Here is a 14,291-nt window from a genome sequence, read left to right on the forward strand (position 1 = left end):
AGTATGTTCTTGGAATGGCTTTATTATGTAGCTTTTCCACATTTGAAGGAAGGGTATAAATTAAGCATTAGGAACATGAGTTTCAGAAAGTAGTTGTCCTGTAGGAAGATACAGGGGAAGTTGCAGGGATGGTTTTGTTGACTAGTTTAAATGGTCATTTGGACATGCAGTGGTGGACTGGGAATCTTCTGATCCATGGGCTGGTACCATCTGGTAATAGTTTGTGTGACCTAGGGGCATATGTAAGACAGAGAAATTTTATTAGAGCCAAAATAAGAGTCAGTTTTCTTCTGAATCTTGGTGGCTTAACTTTGTGGATGAGGAAGATTTAGGATCCAGTTCTGCTTTACTTAGACCACAATTCTTAATTCATGTTTATAAAAATTCTGGGTAGGAAGCTGTTAGGTTTAACTTCCTACATGATTCAGAAAGGTTGATACTCTCATTTACTTACTAATTTTTAATATTTTTCATGACATTTATTGCAAAAGGTACATAAATAATAAGAGTACACTTATTATTTATAATAATAAATGTACTTATTATTGTAAGTAAACTTTTAGAAAGCAAACTTTTAGAAAGGATTATATAAAGTTAACTGAGAACTCACCTATTTTGGATGCCATATGAAAAATTGATTAGAGGAGGGTGAACTAGAAGACTGTTGCATTAGCATGAGAGATGATGGCTTGACCAGGATTATGGTAAGGGAGAGATGAACAGGGATGTTTCAAGTTTTTTTCTGAGAACAGAGAGCTAGGATTTGGCAATGGATTGGTTATGAGGGGTAAGAGAGAATAAACCAAGGATGACTCTCAGATTTCTGACTTGAGTAACTGAATAGATGGTAAATCCACTTCCTGAAATATGGAAGACTGGTGGGGGTAGGTGAGGCATAGAAATTAAGAGTTTGGCCTTGGATATGTTAGGTTTCAGATGCCAGTGAGACATCCAAGTGGGAATGTAAAATATGCAGCCAGATATTTACTCTGGAACTCAAAGGAGAAGTCTCCATTAGAGAGATAAATTTAAGTGTGGTAAGCATATAGAAGTGGTATTTGGAGCTATGGAAATGGATGATATCTAGAGAGAAACTGTAGGGAGAACATCAAGGACAGAGCTGAATGCCCAGGAGTTCCAATATTTAGAAGTCATATAAAAAGAGGAGCTGGCTTGAGAAGAAAGAGCTAGTGAGGTATGGGAAATCCAGCAGCACATGGAATCACAAAAGCCAAGAAAGAAGTACAAGTAAAGACTTTCTCAGAGATCTAAAGACTTAGAAAGTTGACCGTTTAAGGTAACTTCTTTCTGAGGAAATTACTAAGGGCATATGAGTAAAATAAAATGGCAACCAAGAAAAAGGAAGATATAGGTTATAAGAAATAGTAAAACTAACCCGAGACTTCAGTGAAAGTAATTTCCAGCATGATAGCCATATAGCAGGCCCAGAAAGTAATCACTGAATTCGAGCAGGAAGTAAGTGTCCTTTGAGAAGGATGTAGTCAAGAAGAATGGAGTAGATTCTTAGTAGATGATTGAGTAATAAGTGGGAGAAAAACATCAATGATGTGATAATAAGGCCCGTGTAAGGCCAAAAGGTAACGGAAAACTCTAGAAAAAAAAAAAGCACAGGAAAGTTAGTGATCCAACTAGGAATCTGACAAAAATGTGAGCATGATAGAATGTAAGCAAAAAGCATTAATTCTCTATGATGGAGTAATTCATAATGGGTATAAATGTATTAAGTTACACAGGTAACCAATAGAAGAACTGAAAATAGTAATAAATTTATCTGAAATTGAAGAAGAGTGTGAGTTAAATATTTCAAAACAGAGTTGAAAATATCTCGAGTTGAAAATGATGGAGATAGCCCGCAAAAGAATTGAGAACGTATTAGTTGAGCATGGTTGCCAGGGGGGGTTGGAACCAGATAAGTGTGAGAGAGAAAGGGCTTTGCTTTTCTTTATACGTTTTCCTGTACGATTTGGTTATTTATCATGTGTGTTATTAATTTGATGGGAAAAAGGTAATGGGAGATAAATGAGTGAGGACAGAGTTTGTATAGCACACTCAGATGTAATTTGATTATGAATTCCTGGAGAGGATGTGAGATCAAGAGTTTTGTCCACCTTACCTCTTTCATTCTTCTTAATTTAAAATGGGAGCTATTTCAGTGTGTTTGTTTATTGAAGGTGATCTAGTATAGCATTGTTTCTCTAAGTGTAGTCCCCAGATTGTCAGTATCAGCATCACCTAGGAATTTGTAGGGATGTACGTTCTTGGGCTCCATTGTGTATCTACTGATAGATACTGTGTTTGTAACAAGTCCTCCAGGTGTTTCATAGGTTTGCTAACGTCTAAGAACCACTGCAGCAGAGTATTATGTAATAACATATTATGATGTTGTAAATTTCACGAATTATGTATATTTTCTCAAATAGCCAACTTAAAAAAATACTCTGTTTTTTGTTATGTGCCTAGGTCCGATGCTGAAACAAAAAGGGCTTTGGAAGAACTGACTGAAAAACTTAATGAAACCCAAAAACAAGAAGTGGTGAGAACTCTTTATTTATAGAAAGTTTTATTTCATACACAGGTGGTAGAGTGATTGAGCTGGTTGTAGTCACAGTGAAGTTTACTAGATTTTAACTTTTTGGGTAGTATATGCCATTTTGTCTAAAAATATGTTCTTGCACCTTTTATAAAATATTCATGAATTTTAGGTATTTAAGTTTGAAATATTTATAGTGGTAGTATATTAGAGATAGAATTAATTTTTAGAGTTATGAATATTTGAAAGAGATTTAAAATTTTATTGACTCAGTGATATTGTGGTTTTTATTAAATGATATTTGAGAAATACAGAATTTTTTGGTAGTGACTCTGTAACACTCCCCATTAAGTATTTTCAGGTCATCTCACAGAAGTGTGTAATCAGCATTGCTGCAAAGAGCTCCTTGCTCTCTGTTTTTTGTTTGACGTGGTGTTGATTGAAAAAACCCCCTAATTCTCGAGTTTTATTATCTCAAACTCAAATTGTTGACACTCATTATTTATTTATTTATTTATTTTTTGCGGTACGTGGGCCTCTCACTGTTGTGGCCTCTCCCGTTGCGGAGCAACAGGCTCCGGATGCTCAGGCTCAGCGGCCATGGCTCATGGGCGCAGCCACTCCGCGGCATGTGGGATCTTCCCGGACCAGGGCACAAACCTGTGTCGCCTGCATCGGCAGGCGGACTCTCAACCACTGTGCCACCAGGGAAGCCCGACACTCATTATTAAGTGATTGCTTTTTATCAAATCACTATTCCTGATGGAATTAAAATAAAAATGAAGTACATACATTGTCCATTTCTTTGCATCATCAGGTTGTTTTTTTCCTTTTTTTAGGAGAAAAATATCATCAGAAATTGTCACTAAACTGTTGCAAACTTATCCACTTCAGGAGTAATTGTGTATTCATTCATTTACCACAAAAACGTTGTTTTTGTAAGGGAAGGGATAGTAGCAGAATTTTCTTAACTTGTTTTATTAAAATTGAGAGTTTCCTAATAAAAGCAGATAATTTTTCTCCAGTTGTAATTTTTCTCCAGATGTTACTGTGTTTACAGTTTCTTACATAGATGTGCTGAATTTATTTTGGAGTTTGAATTTATTGGCCACATATGCTAAGATATGGATATGTTCTATTTTTAAAGAGATCAACTTATTTTCTCTTATTTTTAATTTAAAAAGTTTGGAGATACAATGTACTTATAGAAAAGTACATGTATTATTATATAGCCTGATGAATTATTACAAGGTGAGCACACCCATGAAACCACCACCCAGATCTAGAAATAGAACATTGCCAGTGCACAAGAAGCCTCCTTATTCCCCCTCCCAATCACTAATTTCTCCTTTTCTGACCACTATATTGACTTTTAAACCTATAGATTAATTTTGCCTGTTTTGAACTTTTTATATAAATGGAACCATGTAGGGCATTTTTTTTGTGTCTGACTTCTTTTGCTGATCACGATTGTGATATTTCTGGGTGATGTGTCATGTACTTGCAGTTTGTTCATTTTTTATTGCTCCTTAGTATTGCATCGTATGGATATACTGCAATATATTTTAACATTTTATGATAGGTATTTGAATTATTTCAAATTGTGGGCTGTTACACATAATCTACTGCTACCAATCTTATTGTTTTAGTGCACGTGTTTGCATTTCTGTTGGTATGTAACATGGAGTGCAATTGTTAGGTGCCTTCCAATTTAGTAGATACTGATAAACAGGTGTCCAAAGTGGCTTCACTAATTTACACTCTTAAGCAGCATATGAGAAATTGTGTTGCTTTTCAAAGACTTGGTATTATTAGTCTTTCATTAGTAGCCATTATGTTCGGTGCTTACAGTATCTCAGCATGGTTTTATTGGCATTTTCATGATTACTAATGATGATGAGCATCTTTTCGTATGTTTGTCGGCTATTGGCTAGTTTCTTTTTTGAAATGCCAGTTTGCTTCTTTTGCCCACTTTTTTTACTGGCTTGATTGTCTTTTTGTTATTGATTTGTGGGAGGTTTTTATATATTTAGTATACAAGCACTTTGTCAGTTATCCGTATTGCAAATATTGTCTCCTATTCTACAGCTGCTGCTTCTTATTTTTAAAACTCTCTTAATGGAACCTTTTGTTAAAATTTAATTTAGTTCATTTTCCATCTTTTCTTTTGTGGTTAGTGCTTTTTTGACCTATTTGAGAAATTGTTCCCTATCTTAAGATCATCAAAATATTCCCTTATATAATCTGCTAGAAGGATAGTGTTTTACCTTTCACATTAAGATCTAGTATGTACTTGGAATTGATATTTGTTTCTGGTGTGAAGTAGAGGTCATACATTTTATATGGATATCCAATTGATTCAGTTTCATTTACTACGCTTTCTCCACTACTTTACAGTTCTGTCTTGGTCATAAATCAGATGTTCATATGTGCGGGCATCTGTTAACTGGACTCTTCGTTCAGTCATCTAGTTAATACATCTATCCCAGTGCGCATATCACACTGTCTTGATTACTGTTGCTTTCTGATAAGTTGTAATATGGTAGAGTAAGTCCTTTTACTTTGTTTTTCAAGCTTGTCTTGTTTGTTTTTTACTCTTTGCATTTCTGTTTACGTTTTAGAATCAATATGAAATTGTTTAAAAGCCTGCTGCGATCTTGATTGGATTACATTGTTTCTGTAGGTCAACTTGGAGAGAATACAAATATTTACATATTGAGTTTTCCAATTATGAACATAGCAAATCCCTCCAATAATTTTTTATAGTTTTTTATCCAGACGTCTTATATTTAATACATTGTTTATAAGATTTATGCCTTGGAGTTGATATTTTTATGCTATTTTATAGAGTAACATTTAACATTTGAAAAATATAATTATCCTTGTTTTTCATTTGGAGGATCTACCCTATTACATTTAATGTAAATATTGATTTAGTTTGTATAAATCTACCATCTTAACTATTTGCTTTCTATTGGTTCCACCTCTGTTGTAATTTTTTCTTCTGTCCTTTGGATTTATTAGTTTTCATTTTTCCATTTTTCATATTTATTATCTTGCTAATTGTACCTTATTTTTAAATTCTTTTTAATGTAGGGATTAAATGTAGGGATTAGAACATGCATCCTTGATTTATTAAATCTAGTATAAATTAGCACTTTTAGCTCTTCCTAGCAAGTACAAGGATCTAAGAAACTCTAACTCCATTAACCTCATTCTCCACTTTTCTTTTACTATCATGTATTTTAATTCTATGTTTAATCGAGCCACACAAGACATCACTATTATTATTTTATACAGTAATTGTTCATTTAGATTTACCCTTATATTTATTCTTCTTTGTTTTGCATTTCTTTGTATGTTCTTTATTCCTTTCTACATCCCTGAGATTCCATGTATGCCTTAGGAACATACTGTAAAATTTCCTTTAGAGTGAATCTGCATATACCTGATAGAATTCCATTTAGAATTTTATTTAGAGTGGGTCTTTTGGTGACAGATCCTCTCTATGTTCATTTTTATAATTTTTTTTTGAGGTACGCGGGCCTCTCACTGTTGTGGCCTCTCCCGTTGCGGAGCACAGGCTCCGGACGCACAGGCTCAGCGGCCATGGCTCACGGGCCCAGCCACTCCGAGGCATGTGGGATCTTCCCAGACTGGGGCACGAACCTGTGTCCCTTGCATCGGCAGGCAGACTCTCAACCACTGCGCCACCAGGGAAGCCCCATTTTTATAATTTTTAAAATTTGTTTCTCCATTTGGAATGTTTTCTTCTGACCTTTCGTTTAGTCCCTTTCTTCAGCTGAATCAAATCTATTAAAACCACCCACTGGTTTTTATTTTCAGTTATTACATATTTCGTTTCTAGAATTTTTATTTCTTTTCTTTTTACTTTGTAGTTCTAATCCTCAATCTGTGTATCTGTGTCTCATAACTCCATCATCTGGATCTTCTATAGGTCTGTTTCTATTATGTCTTATTTTCCTGGGATTTTGATCGCATTGTTTTTGCCTTCTGTTTACTTTTGATTGTCTAGTTATTTTTGATGACAGAAACTATTTCATTCTCTTCAAAGTAAACTTGCATAGATAATTTGATCATTACTATGTATGAAAGGACATGTTTCCTTTTGGTTACAGATTAGATTGGGGCCATAGCACTCATGAATTACCTTATCATTTATTGTTGAGACATTTCAGTGTTAAACTTTAGTGCCAGGTTTCAACTATTTCTGATTCATCCTTCCTGCTAGTGTATAGTCCTTCAGGATTCCAGCCCACAGACTGGGTTGTGGGGATGGAGAAGTTTAACCTGGGAACCCCTTTCCTGGGAAGGGCTCTCAACTTGTTTTTCCTCTTTAACCCTATGCATCTGTTGAAAATCTATTCAGCTTCTCAGTGTCTCTGCTGCCTTTTCTGAAATGGGCTGATATTTGAGAGAAAGGATAGGGTTTCTTTTTTCTCTTGCATCTTGGTCTCATATGTCTTTATCTCTTTAGCTTTCCAATGCCTTTAAACAGATATTTAAAGTATTATTTCTTGCTATTTAAGTTATTTTCAGTGGAAGGATTAGTCTGAATTATCTAGTCTGTCATTTTTAGAAGTGAAACTCCCTGAATCTTTTTATATCTATCAGATTCCTTTACTATGTTTGTGATTCTTAATGCACTTGTATGAGGCTTCTGTTACTTGCTACATAGGTATACAACTCGTGAGCATGCTTGTATCGAGGGCTTTGATCCAAACTCAGATATCTTCAATGTTCTGCTGAGATCCTTATAGATCTGACTAAGCCATGGACATATCCAGTGGTCATGCTGGTTTCTGACATTGTTAGATAGATGGGATAGTTTGAGTTTGGGGAGTTTGAAATGCTAATTTGCATAATGCACATTACATTTTGTAAGTTTCACCTTTTGCCATTTTTACAAGAGAACCTGAGCTACTTCATTTATATTTCTTTCATATAGCAAGTAAAATTAGCAAGCACTGTCTATATAGTCTAGAGTGTTAATGTGGGTCTAAAATATAACCACTGAGTTCAGTCTTAGCAGCTGAATTCAAAGAAAGCCTGAGTTCTCTCATCATTACTGTGCATCAAGAATTATCCCATATCAGATAAAAGCTATGATTGCACAGCTCTTCCATAGATGTCATACCTCACTAGTGCTCAGTTCTTTGGTGTAATTCGTTTATACAACTTGCTTCTTTACTCAACTGTCCAGTGGGCCCAGCTCATCAGGGCATATCTTTTTATGTTGTCAAAACCTGGAAAATCATACACACCTAACTGTGCACTTGGTTGAATTGTTCATCTGCTAGTTCCTCGCATCAAGTTGTGGTGTTACACCTTGTTTTGTGCTTTCTGTAATTTGCTTTCAAAGTAGGGTTGTCTCATAACTGTACAGAGAGCATGTCAAACCTCACATGGGTGTATGTAGTTCTGATTAAGAAACAATTACCTAATGCAAAACTTAAAAATATTGTGGAATTTTAGAAGGTCTTCTGAAGGCCACATGGTGTTTACTTTCAATCTGTGCAAGGTTTAGTATAGATATTGTGACTCACTTATTCCAACTGAAGTCAACATTTACATTTTATAACTGTTTGACATATTGTGAATTCATGATAGCGTGTTGTCAGGGAAGATGCAGTTTTGTTGTTTGAGCATTAAACTTCTCAGAGGCTGCAGCTGTGTTCCCCCCTCCAGGTTTACGTTTAAAATAAAATTACCAAAGTGATGCACATTCACTGCGGCAAACTTTTAAATATTGTACAAATATATAAAGAAAAATGAATGCTCCTATCTCCCACCAATTTCACTTTCTTTTGGTAACTCCTGTTAATCAGAATTATTGTGCATTATTCTGAGATTGCAGTTGTTTATCATGCATTTTCTCAGTAACTAAAATACATCTTGAAAGTTTATAGAACACATTTTTCTTTGAGGGCCAAAAAGTATTCCTATCAAACACGCCAAGATTTAATTTGTTAATCCTTTGGGAATCATAATTTTGTTTGTTCTTTTTTCAAACTGCCCATTGGAAGGGAGATATTATTTATAGCATGATGCTATGGAAAATATTTTCTGTTAACAATCGTGATAATAAACAATATTTTGTGTGCCTCATACCACAGGGGAAATTTTAGTCTATTAGTTGTCTAGGCTTTACCCGCTTGAGTGTGATATGAGTGCATATTAAGTTTGATTATTTATGGAAGAAAAAGACAATTTTATTTTGATTTCTGTAGGAGGGTCACTATTTAAATTAAAAATGTAAACGTGGATTCAGCTCCTTCTGGAAGAGTTGATCATAAATTGACTCTAAAAACTTTCTCAACACTGTGTTTAGTCAGATAGTTATTGCACAGATTACAACAGCAGGATAAGTAACAAATACTTACTGGAATGGATTTTTTTTTTTTTTTTTTTTGCGGTACGCGGGCCTCTCACTGTTGTGGCCTCTCCCGTTGTGGAGCACAGGCTCCGGACGCGCAGGCTCAGCGGCCATGGCTCACGGGCCCAGCCGTTCCGCAGTATGTGGGATCTTCCCGGACCAGGACACGAACCTGTGTCCCCTGCATCGGCAGGCGGACTCTCAACCACTGCGCCACCAGGGAAGCCCTGGAATGTATTTTAAACCAGCAGATATTATTAAAGATCTGAGGAATCAACATATTGAAAAGCCAGAATACAATCCTATAAACGGAATGCTTTTGCTTTTGTTTCACCTCCTTTCATTAAATGCTAACTTTAAAGGTATTCTAATTTTTATTCTGTTATTTTGCTATTTTAATTTATTTAATTAATTTATTTAATAAATATATTTATTTATTTTTGGCTGTGTTGGGTCTCCGTTGCTGCATGCAAGCTCTCTCTAGTTGCGGCGAGTGGGGACCACTCTTCCGCCACAGTGCATGGGCCTCTCGTTGCGGAGCACTGGCTCTAGGCATGCGGCTTCAGTAGTTGCAGCACGTGGGCTCAGTAGTTGTGGCTTGTGGGCTGCAGAGCTCAGGCCCGGGAGCTGTAGCGCATGGGCTTAGTTGCTCTGCGGCATGTAGTATCTTCCCGGGCCAGAGCTTGAACCCATGTCCCCTGCATTGGGAGACGGATTCTCAACCACTGCGCCACCAGGGAAGTCCCTATTTTGCTATTTTTATAAGTAAATTTAGAGATTCAGGACTTTTTGATATCTTAGTAGTAAATTTGATTGATTGGTACGTACTCTGATAAAAACGAATTTTTTAGTATTGGGTGATGTTGTTATTAATATTTTTCCCTTAGGTCTTACAAATAGAAAGTAAGTGTGAGGAGGCAATAATAAATGCAGTCCTTAAAATAATTTTTATTATTGGGAATTATCTTATCATTCAAAAGTTGCAAATATATGCTGTGTCTTTAGGTACAAAGTCCATGCCATTCTGTTTAGAACTGTTTTTACTTGCTCTTGCTTTGGTCTTCCCTGTCTCAGGAAAGGGCATCACAGTCCATCCAGTGGTCACCTAGGATTCACTCCACATCTTTTTCTACATACCACACTTCCAATCCATTATCAAATATTGTCCTTTTTATTTCTGAAATCTTGCTCAATTCCATCTGTATCTGCTTAATACTTCTGTTCAGTCATTTTTTTTTGAGTTCACTGCAGTAGACTGCATTGAACTTGGTCTCTTACCTCCTACAATTGCCCATATCTGTGCTGACAGTTACCAAGTGATTTTTACTTTTTATTTTATTATTTTTCATTTTATTTTTTATGTTTTGGCTGCGCCACACAGACTTTGGGATTTTAGTTCCCCGACCAGGGATTGAACCTGGGCCCTCAGAAGTGAGAGCGCAGAGTCCTAACCACTGGCCTGCCAGGGAATTCCCCCAAGTGATTTTTAAAAATTGTCATCACAGTGAATTACTCCCATGCTTTTTAAAATCCTACCTGAGCTTTTTCTTTTTCAAATTCCTTAGCATAGCCTATACTGCCTGCATTATCTGGCTTTTTCTATGTTCCTTGAATTTGCCAAACTCATTCCTACCTTATGGTCTTTGCACTGGCTTCACTTTTATTTCCCCAATTTTTTGCATGGCTAGCTCCCTTTTGTCATTCAAGGCTCCTGTTGAATGTCACTACACTGAGAGAGGCCTCTCCTGCTCTCCCTTTTTTGTTATTTAATTGTTAGCAGTTAGCCTAATAAACACACTGTTCTGTATATTGCCTTTTTCACTTAATGTATTTTTGAGATTTGAGATTGTTCCGTATTAGCCTCTCATGAGCTTCCTAATTCCTTTTTTTTAAAATATTTAAAGCATTCTATTGAATGAATATCCCAAAATTTATTTAACCAGTCTTATATTGATGGACATTTCGGTGGTTTAAATCTTTTCTTTTATACACAGCACTGCAATTATTGATCTTGTACATGTACCATTTTTCACATGGGAAATTAAATTGGTAGAATAAATTCCTAGAAGTGGATTTACAAGGTTAAAGTCTATGAGCATTTGTAATTTGTTACATACTGCTCAATTTTATAATTAGTATTTTAAATGTCTTCTTTTTAATACTTTCATCTGAGAATTAGCATTTATCTTATTCTTTTCCAAAAGAGGATGAAAAGTGGCTTACCTTAAAATTATAATATGTGTGCTGAAGTTATGTTAGTTCTCATTGGCCCGTTGTATTGAGTTTCTTCTTTCCTTTAGTATCAGATCTGCATCTTCCTTCCCTTATCAGCCCTCTCCACACCCCTGGCAGTTTTATCTAGGCATGTGATTACTCAGGTAGAGATGACATGTCTCAGTTTTCCTGTGTGGCTAAGTCGTGACCATGTGACTAAGTGTGAGTAAAAGTGGTACATGCAACTTCTGGGTTGTCTTCTTGTAACAAAGCCACTTGTCTGAGACTTTCTTTCTCCTTATGTGGGTTGAAATGGGGATGTAGCACTAACCCAGCTTAAACCAGGCAGGTGAGGATAACTACCTAGGGGTGGTGGAACAAGAGATGGAAGAAACCTGGACCTCTGAATGACCTTAGGGAGCAGAGTGGCCTGCCAGCTTGTCCTGCTTTCTTCTGGGCTGTAAGATGAGAGAGCATGCATGTAATACTAATCTTATTTTAGCTGATGTATGTTTGATCTTTTTGAGAGAGCCTAGACTGTACCCTAACTGATACAGAATGTAATGTAGACATAGACGAGAAAGAATAGATAAAGAGAAAACTGGAGTTATAGAAATGTGTATTTTAGGTCTTTGGCTGTTGCTGACTTAGTTGGAGTTGGGTAAATCAGTGTATTAGCAGTAGGAAAAGGAAAGTACTTTGAGCATATTGATCTGTCTGGATGATTGGGTCGATAAAGATAATTTGGTGGCCTTACAGGCCACCAGATTATAATTCTACCACTGTTGAAATTCATAAAATACTTCCTGTGTTTATTCATTTTCAATCATGCTAGTTTGTGTATCTGTTTTATTTTTCCTCAATACTGACTAGCTATAGTGCCTATTCATTTTATTATAGTTTTCTATATTATAGTTTTCTGAAACAGAGCAGGATATGACTATTTTCCCATGTTCCGATGGTTGTATAAGGCAGTAGTTGTATTTGCTTAGCATTTTGCCTTCCACTAAGTGCTTCTCTTTGTCAGTTAAGATCAGTTTCAGCCGTAAATAACTGAAAACCCCAAATAATAGTGATTGGGAAAAAAAGACTAAGTTATTTCTCTCCTGTGGGAAAGTCTTAAGTAGGGAGTTCAGGGTTCCACATGGTGTGTACTGATCTACAGTATATAATAGTTTCAGGCTCTTCCTGTCATGCTCTTTTTGTTTTTCCTGCTGTTATGGTCTCAAATTTATGGTCGGAGATGGCAGCATCTGTGTACTAGGCAGCAAAACAGAGGAAGGAATGAGTATGAGAGCAAAAGGCGCCTATGCGCTATCCTTTATGGATAATTTCTTGAAGTTGTCACAACACTTATGCATGTATCCCATTTACCAAAATTTAAGTCACATGGCCAGCTAGCAGCTGAAGAGGCCAGAAAATGTATTGATTATATTTTGTAGCCACCTGTCTAGTTAAAATTCCTTTACCATGGAAGAAACGGGGAGCTGTAATAGTTTGAAATGGAGAACAAAATTCTATGAAATGGATAGACATTTTGTGGATGGAGTGGAGAATATATATATATTTTTCTTCATCAGACTCTTTATTTCTTGGGTGAGGATTTATTTGAAAACCAATTTAAAATTGCATTAGTCATTTATGGCTGCATAACAAATCTCCCCAAACTCAGTGGCTTAAAACTTTTATTATTTCACAGTTTCTGTGGGTTAGGAATGCAGGCGTGGCTTAGCTGGGTTGTTTGGCTCTGGGTCTCTCACAGGCTGCAGTCATCTCAAGCCTTGACTAGAATGGATCTGCTTCCTCGCTCATTCAGTTCCTTGTAGGTTAATGGACTGAAGCATCAAGCATCATGACCTGTTGGTCAGAGGCCTCTTTTGTTTCTTTGACACATGGTTTCTCCAAAGAGCATCTCACAACATGGCAGCTTGCTTCATTAGAGCAAGCAAGTGAGAAGGCAAGAGAGAACATGCTAGCAGGATTGAAAGTTAGAATTTTTATAACCTAATCATGGAAGTAACATCTCATCACTGAGATGTTAATATTTAAAAATAAATATTAATTGTTATCCCATTATCAACAGGGAATTATTTTAATCAATTACAGAGAACTATGCCTTTGCTAAAAATGAGGATATAGATTTGTTGTCATGGAAAGTTATCTGTGATCTGTGGGAAAAAAAATATGGAAACATATATATATATATATATATATATATATATATATATACTGAAAAAATCTATAAAATACTATGTATAACACCCAATTTTTGTTTAAAAATTTAAATGAAATTGATATGTGTTTGACTGGTCATACACATATGCATAGAAAAATTTCTGGAAGTATACAACAAAGTACTTAGCATTATTTTTTTCGTGCTAGGTGGTATTAGCAGATTAAAAAAAATTTTTATTCTATATTTGTTTGTTTATTTTTAATTGTTGTGAAATACATATAACCTAAAATTTACCATCTTATCCATTTTTAAGTGTTCAGTTTAGTAGTGTTATGTACCTTCACGTGGTTGTGCAACCAAATACAGAACTCTTTACAAAACTGAAACTACACCCATTAAACAACTACCTATTCCCTCTTCCCCCAGCCTCTGGCAACTACCATTCTATTTTCTGTTTCTATGGATATGACTATTCTACATACCTGATATAAGTGGAATGATACAGTATTTGTCTTTTTGTGATTGGCTTATCTCACTTAGCATAAGGCCTTCAAGATTCATTCATGTTGTAGCAAGTGTAAGGATGTCTTCCTTTTTAAGGCTCGATAATATTCCATTGTATGTATAAACCACATTTGGTTTATCCATTTATCTGTCAATGGACACTTGAGTTGCTTCCGCATTTTGGCTATTGTGGATGATGCTGCTTTGAACATGGGTGTGCGCATATATCTCTTTGAGACCCTGATTTCAGTTCTTTTAGGCCTATGCCTAGAAATGGAATTGCTGGATCATATGGTACCTTTGTTTTTATTTTTTAAGGAACTACCGCACTCTTCTCCATAGCGGCCGCCCACTTTTACAAACCACCACCAGTGCACCAGGGTTTCAGTTCCCCTGCAGCCTCCCCAGCACTTGTTTTCTGTTTTTTGTTAATAGCCATCCCAGTGTGC

General features: G+C 36.0%; 1 protein-coding gene across 4 annotated transcripts in view; it reads left to right on the forward strand.

The window, feature by feature from the left end:
• CEP128 (centrosomal protein 128) overlaps window positions 1-14,291 on the forward strand; it is a 439,104-nt gene that overhangs the window by 47,730 nt on the left and 377,083 nt on the right. For all 4 annotated transcript variants that reach the window (XM_033850758.2, XM_073800169.1, XM_033850760.2 and 1 more), the window contains one exon: window positions 2,482-2,554. In XM_033850758.2, coding sequence (XP_033706649.1) covers window positions 2,482-2,554 — 73 coding nt within the window. The remainder of the gene's footprint in view (window positions 1-2,481; window positions 2,555-14,291) is intronic.

This window comes from Tursiops truncatus, chromosome 2 (assembly GCF_011762595.2).
Source record: "Tursiops truncatus isolate mTurTru1 chromosome 2, mTurTru1.mat.Y, whole genome shotgun sequence".
Classification (NCBI taxonomy): domain Eukaryota; kingdom Metazoa; phylum Chordata; class Mammalia; order Artiodactyla; family Delphinidae; genus Tursiops; species Tursiops truncatus.